This window comes from Phragmites australis, chromosome 10 (assembly GCF_958298935.1).
Source record: "Phragmites australis chromosome 10, lpPhrAust1.1, whole genome shotgun sequence".
NCBI lineage: Eukaryota > Viridiplantae > Streptophyta > Magnoliopsida > Poales > Poaceae > Phragmites > Phragmites australis.
Window position 1 is genome coordinate 4,244,177 of NC_084930.1, and position 7,474 is coordinate 4,251,650.

General features: G+C 36.8%; 1 protein-coding gene across 1 annotated transcript; it reads right to left on the minus strand.

Moving 5' to 3' along the window:
- Positions 1–3,464: 3,464 nt before the first annotated feature.
- Positions 3,465–4,221, minus strand: LOC133883426 (auxin-responsive protein SAUR71-like). Its single transcript, XM_062322754.1, has one exon. It carries the CDS (start codon positions 4,035–4,037, stop codon positions 3,738–3,740), a length of 300 nt encoding a protein of 99 aa, XP_062178738.1. The 5' UTR covers positions 4,038–4,221; the 3' UTR covers positions 3,465–3,737.
- Between the last annotated feature and the right edge of the window lie 3,253 nt (positions 4,222–7,474).

The window sequence follows — 7,474 nt, forward strand, 5'->3', positions numbered from 1 at the left end:
GCGATCATCTCCCACCAGCCATTGCATTTGTTTCCGTTCCCGCTTATTTCCCAACAAGCTTATCCAGGATCATCCCCCGGCCGAATCTCTAAAAAGGGGTCTCTCGGGATCCCTGCGACAGGAGTTCATCCTCCGACAAATACTGACACCATCTAGTGTATCACAAACTAACATGCCGATGAACAATCATTATGGTCGAATTGATATGATAAGTTCAACTAATTATTACGAGCCATCACATGTTAATAATTCTAGTAGTATACAACAACAAATGGTATATCTTAATTCATTGGCAATGAGTTCACCGCTTATGGATACACAACAAGTTATGCCAATGGATGAGATATATGGTCATAATAATACTGATCATTCGGCCAATTTTTTGAACCATCATATGTAACACCTAATGCATCTCATTCGGCTCCATATGTTACTAATGATTATAGCCAAATAAATAAAAATTTAACAAGTATGCATACACCTCCACACAACACAGTAGAATATAGTTTGCCTCCTACTCCAACCTAAAGTTCCGGTGTTCCTTGTAGTTCATTGCCGGGAACCTATTTTAGTGTTTTTCAACAAAATACACTATATGTGCAGCCTACAACGTCATATTTGTGTGATACATCACAAGCACATACTTATACCCCAAAACAACTAGCTGATTCCAAACCTACTCGACTTATAACCGAGCAAGAAATAGGGACTAAAAGTATTATGGGGCAATCTGGTGTCGGGAAAAGAGCCAAAATGGATATAATGTCTATAACTTTTTGAGAGATTTTGAAGAAACGATTTAATTTTAATAAAGAGCTGAAACTAGCCTTAGCTAAAGAATAAAGACCGACTACTGTTGAATCGTCGGCTATGCTTCAGATAAAGGAAGCTATAGTGTTACCATATGAATTTCACGCTAAAACAATTGATGATCAAGACCGAGATGAAGGTGTTTCGGTCATGCCCATAGCTGAAGTTAATAGTTGTAATATGTCTATACTTGATGAATTATCTAAAGAAGATCATAGAATGTTAGAAGGAGATGCTTTCATGCTATTGGAAAACAAAGCAATGTGTCATTAAGATAAAAAAAGTTTTCATCTATTGATACCCTGCTAAAAGAAGTACGATTTGCAACTACGTTATCTACTACCCAATCTGATTTTATAGTCTCGATGGATAAATCTTCTAGTGATTTTATGCTTAATAATTCTGAAAGATTGGGTAGAGAAAGTAATATGAATAAATAAATTGGTAGTATGTTGCAAGGAAAATCTAAATTAGAGCTTGATACTGCAATATCTGTATACAAAGGACCATACTCTGATTTTGATAATGCGGCCCCATACTCACGGGGTTTTTAAAGGCTAGAATTTGCAAAATTCATAAGTAAGGATAGTAGAATCGCTACGGGATTTATTGGCCAAATCATTACATTATATGGGAATGCCGTAATAGTAATACAATTGTAGTGCTAGACTGGATTTCCTAGGTGCTGCTCGTTGAGTTAGTTATCATTTGTCGATTTGCTGGCAAATTGGTCATTCGTTGTCATGAAAGTATAATAGTTATCTCCGATGTTAAACGTACTATATTTGGTGCTAAAAATTACACAAGAGATACTCGGTGTTTAGCTTAACAACTTTTCACATCAGCAGATTTGAAGTTTCTAGTTCAACCAAACTGTAGAAATTGGAGTGAATCGGCGATCGACCGGCCTGTCGTAAGCATCTCCTTGACTAGTCGCCATAAGGAGACTAGCTGAGCTTTGAATTTAATCCTTCCAAACGTACACAGCTCTAGCTCTCGATCGTCAATAGGAAACGTGCTCATATGTGTCTGCTTTCTCGTCTGCTGTGTCGTGCTCCTGCATGCGTAGGATCGTCAATAAGCATCTTCTTGACTCGTCGCCCTTGTGTTGTGTAAGTTCATCTATCTATTACTTGTCTTTTTAAAAATAATAGGTATATTTTTCTAATTTAATCTTCAAAATTAGATTTTTACTAAGATTTTCTCACAAAATATATTATTTATAACTAAAAAAACTATATAGTGTGAAATTATTTTAAATTATGAATCTAATTTTATAATTTTTATACACCAGATATTATTATAATTTGATTAAATATTAGTCAAAGTATATAAAGTTTGATTTTTTATAAAAGAAATATACCTAATATTTCTTAACAGAGGGAGTATTATCTTAATATTTGAGGAGAAAATGAGCTATCACATTCGCTCTCAAAGCTACAAAATTACCAATTAATCTACATTGTTATGAACATCTAACGGTCCAGATTAATCAAAGAGTCCACATCAAATATAATTAATAAATAGCTAAATTCATAATTAATAATCAGAAAAAAATGGTCCTAGATCACTTATCGTTACGAACATTTAACGGTCTAGATGAAACCAAAAAATTCATATTAATACGATCAATATATAGCTTAATTCGGAATTAGAAAAATTAGCAATTCAATTTCCATACAGTTTAGAAAGATTACTATCTAAATAAAGAGTCTAAATAAAATAAAATAAAATAAATAATAAAAGAGACTAATTTTAATCAATGGTTACTGTGACAATATATTAACTTGTAACAAACATGGCATGTCATTCACTCATCTGTATGAAATGAAAGCGTTTGTTAGTCACACGACATGGGTTCTAATACTCCATTCGGTTATATGTCGTTTTGGGAAAAAAAGGTTAGTTAAATTTTTGACTAAAAATAGCTTTTAAAATATTTAGTTTGGAGACCTTAAATTTATATGTGTAAATTTATTTTGAAAAACCTATCATAATATGACAAATTTAATGGATTTTATAAATATATTTTAATAAAAAATAGTAGTCAAAACTATGTATTAAAAAACATTTTTTTATTAAAAACGACATATATTTATAACGGGATGTAATATTTTGTACCGGTCGGGCTAGCCATCAGCTAGCAATAATGTTCCCATGTTCTCACTATTGACCATCGGATTGCTTTTAAAATCTATTGACTGATCCAGATTTGTGAATCTTCTGAAAATTGTATTTTATCGTTGCAACTTGCATTCCACTCTGACTAGTCGATCGTCACCTATAAAGTGTTTACACTCTAATACCAACGTCAAGGAGAATCAGCAAACCAACACATTGGATCAAATTAATACTCGGTTTAGATACTACTGAAGAAAAATTGATTCAGTGCGTACTAACCTGCTGAATGCTGATAACCTACACTTGTGTCATCCAAACATAAACAGCATGTTTGGTCGCGTGTAAATAATGCTGAATGCTGCATGATCAGGAAAAAGGAGAAAGAACAAGAACAGAACGCAGCCATTTCAGTTCTGCAAGGGAAGCATATATATCGCATTATGTGCACGGTCACTCCTTCAAAATCCATTATTTACAGAAACTTCTTTTTAGGGAATTGTAAGAACTAAATCAAAATTGCAAGAGGAATGTAGGCTGAATAATCTGTAATTTTCACTGAATATTTCTGACAGGAGGCCTGATCTTAATTACACGCGCATTTTAATATGCGCTCATGCATATAGCAACCCCTCTCCGTCTCATATTCCCAACCAAGAAACGAAAGGCAAAATCACAAGAAATTAAGAAGAAGAAGAAGTCAAGTGCTAATCCAGGGCATCCCAATCTTCATCAGCGCTAAGCTAATGCTCCTTACCCAAAGTAGTATCTCCATCTTAACTAAAAGGAACCCCGATTAGTGGTTTGGATCAGTTCCTGGCGTGCCGCGAGGAGACGGAGACGGCGGCGAGGACGTCCCTGAAGTGGTGGACGGCGCAGGGGACGCGGAGGATGCCCTCCTGCTTGTACCCGAACTCCTGCGCCGCCTTCTCCAGCAGCGCCGCGAACGACGGGTGCCGCAGCGCCTCCACGCGCACCACGAACCGCTCGCCGTCGCCGTCGCCGTCGCCGTCGCCGCACACCAGCACCGGCACGCACCCGCGGGGTACGCCGCCGCTGCCGTCGCTGACGCGGTCCGAGAAGCTCAGCCGCCGCATCAGCTCCCTCATCGTCGAGAAGCTCAGCTAGCTAGATAATGCACGTACGTAGATCGGTGTAGTGATGGTTATAGCTAGCTAGTTCTTGATCTGCATGCGTGTGAACTGTGAATTGTGATGTTGGGCTTGGCTGGCCTGGACCTCCTTTTATATGAGAGAGAGAGAGAACCCGGCTGGCCGGCTCTCAGTGGGTTCAAAAATGTTGGCTACCATGAGAATCTTTGAAAGTTAAGAGGGCCTGAAATTTCGTTCCACAATGGAAGGGAAGATACATGGATTATTAGTGCGGGGTAGGTGCAAGCATCTTATGTACTAGGAATTAAACATGTCAACGTATTTAGAGAGATTCAGCCTCGTTAATTTTGGAAGGCAAAATTTAACAGGAAACATTCATCTCTTTAAATCAAATGAAATAGGGGAAATTTCCTATTTCAAATACCTCTTGAAATTTCAAATTCAAATTTGTTCTTTCTGTGAAAGAAACAAATATGTATTTAGGGAGAAATTGTGGAGAACTAGATGTTCAAATTTGTATATAAAAAGAGAGGTGGCAATATAGATGACAACAGAAGAAAAATAGAACTAGCGATTTTGTTTGGTTTCACCAGAGACTCTTTAATATCTTGTTGATTTAAAGTTTGAAGTGCTGTTAGGTCTGTGAAGGTTTGTATCTCCCCCTTTCTTCCTCCTCTGACTCCTATTTAATCTTGATTTTTTTACTTTGAGTTGTAATCGATCATTTTGCAGATTTATCTAAAATCTTAGTACAAGTGAGTTGTATTTATATTAGATTTGATACTAAATTTGCCCGATCTATCGCTTCATGCCACAGATCTAGTGTAACTATATAGCATTTTTAATCACATGCTTAATCACACAATTAAGGTAATGGTAAATGAAGAATAAATGTTTTTATATTTTAGATGGCAGACATAAGTTGGATGTATCTTGAGATCTGGACTTGTCCGGAGTACCTGAGCGGGGTAAAATATTTCATAAGTGTTGCTTTGGTGGATATGAAAGATCATGGTAAAACGGCAATGTATTGTCCATGTCGTGATTGCAAAAATAATAAGAAGTTTTCGAAACCAGACAATATCTATGTACATTTGGTCATGTGTGGATTTAAAGTAAATTATAAATGTTGGAACAAACATGGCGAGAAATGCCTTGATGAGAGAGAGATGGATCAGACCCTTAATACCAACAGTGTGGCTCAAGGACTTACACCCTATTATATGGATCATAATTTCAAGGACGAGAATATATTAGGTTTCAATGATAATAATCTCAAGAATTTTGTGGAGAATGTGGAACAGATGGTGCGAAATGTCAAGTGGTACGACGAGTATAATAATAATGAGTTTGCTAAATTCTAGGAATTTGTGTGGAATTCTAAGACACCACTTTATCCCAATTATAAAGAAAAATACACGTGGATATTTAGGAATCTAAAGTTTCTACAGCTGAAGGCAACCTATGGTTAGACTGACAAGAGTTTCAAAGTATTGCTGGATCTTCTAAGAGACATATTACCGGAGGAGAACTTGGTGCCCGATGACATCTACGACGAGAAGAAGATAATTTTTCCTTTATGACTAGAAATAGAAAAAATATATGCGTGTAAGCATGATTGTATCTTATTTCGTGGAGAGTATGCAGAGCTGGATCAATGCTCCGTGTGTGGAACCTATCGATATAAGCGTAAAAATGACGATAGTGACGGGGATGGAGGCAATAAAAGTAAAAGGCATCATAGGAAAGTGGTGTGGTATTTTTCTGTAATTACTCGTCTGAAGTGTTTGTTTGTCATAAAAAATGTCTAATTAGTGTGTTGGCATAAGGAGGGTCATAAGAACGATACAATAATATGGCACCTAACGGATTTCACTTAGTGGCAAATTATTGATTCCACATTTAGTTAGTTCGCTGAAGAATTGAGAAATATTAGGTTTGTTATGAGCATAGATGGCATGAATCCATTCGGTAACATGAGTACCTCACATAGGACCTGGCCTGTTGTATTGTTGATCCATAACCTTTCACCACTGGCTTTGTAACAAGCGAAAATATATTATATTGTTGATCTTGATATCAGGACCAAAACAACCTGGCAATGATATCGCTGGAGGAGCTAAAAAAAGATACTTTGAGATTCTATATATTCTTGAGGTGTATTTCCCACCATCTTTTTCAATATCTTGGTATATCTTACTGCTCACATTGTGAAGAAAATACACTACCTTGGTCTTGTGTTCCTGTATCACATGTTTCAATACGAGAGATATATGAGCGTCAAGTCGTACATAAGGAATCAAGCCTTCTCTAAGGGATGCATCGTGTAGGGTTACGCGACAGAGAAGGCATTGGAGTGGTATGTTAATTATATTGACCCAAATAACCCAATTGGTATGCCTAAATCTCGCCATGAGGGGAGGTAGTATGTATAGGGGTTCTAGAGAAGTGGGAAATAACTCATGATCCAAAGGCATACGACCAATCTCAATTCCTCGTGGTGCAACAAATGAGAAAAGTGTGTCCATATGTTAATGAGTACAAGCATATGATACTTGAAGAGAATACATGGCATACCGAAACTTGGATTGCGAGGCAACATATGCAAAGGTTCACGACTTGTTTCCGAGATCAAACTAGACAATCAAGTACTCCTGCAAGTGCTCGTTGGACCTTGCTAAAAGGCCTCATATCTTTTTAATATCACCAGAACTTGACTTTACTTGTCATTTTTAAGGGTTGGGTGCTAACCCGCATTCTGGCTATAAAAAAACTAGCATCAGGCCCTATATACACAATTATGACATATCAAGGGTACGATATAAACAAACACACATTTTACACAGTTTCATGAGCTGAGAAGAGCATATACCAGAACAGTGGTATCCGTATAGATACTTATCATAATGACGTGCAGAGGGGCACATACTACGGTCTAATAGAGGAGATTTTGGAGCTGAACTACTTGGGATTCAAGGTAGCCCTGTTTCGGTGTCTTTGGGTATATGGGAAAAGGGCGTCACTAATGACAAGTATGGATTCACAAGTGTTGATCTCAAACATGTCAGGTACAAGTCTAAAGCCTTTGTACTCGCTAAAGATGTTTGCTAAATCTTTTATGTGACTAACACAACAAAGAATAAACATCATGTGGTTCTCGCCAGAAAAATACGCATCATCGAAGTTGCAAACGGCGTTGATGAGGAGGAGTTCAATCAATTCGATGAAATCCTCCATTTTGCTACTGCAATCGTGTCACGCCTTTCACCGACCAAGAAAACTTCATACTTGAGCTTCGACCATAACGAAGGGATCGATGTCAACAAAACACAAAAATGATGAATTTAAATTTGACTATCAAATTTATAATATTAATGTCAAATTTGAATTTATATATATGTATATATATATATATTAAATTTGTAATATTAATG

Excerpts from the sequence above, each read along its gene's own strand:
- LOC133883426 (XM_062322754.1), bottom strand. The coding sequence starts at position 4,037 with ATGAGGGAGCTGATGCGGCGGCTGAGCTTCTCGGACCGCGTCAGCGAC.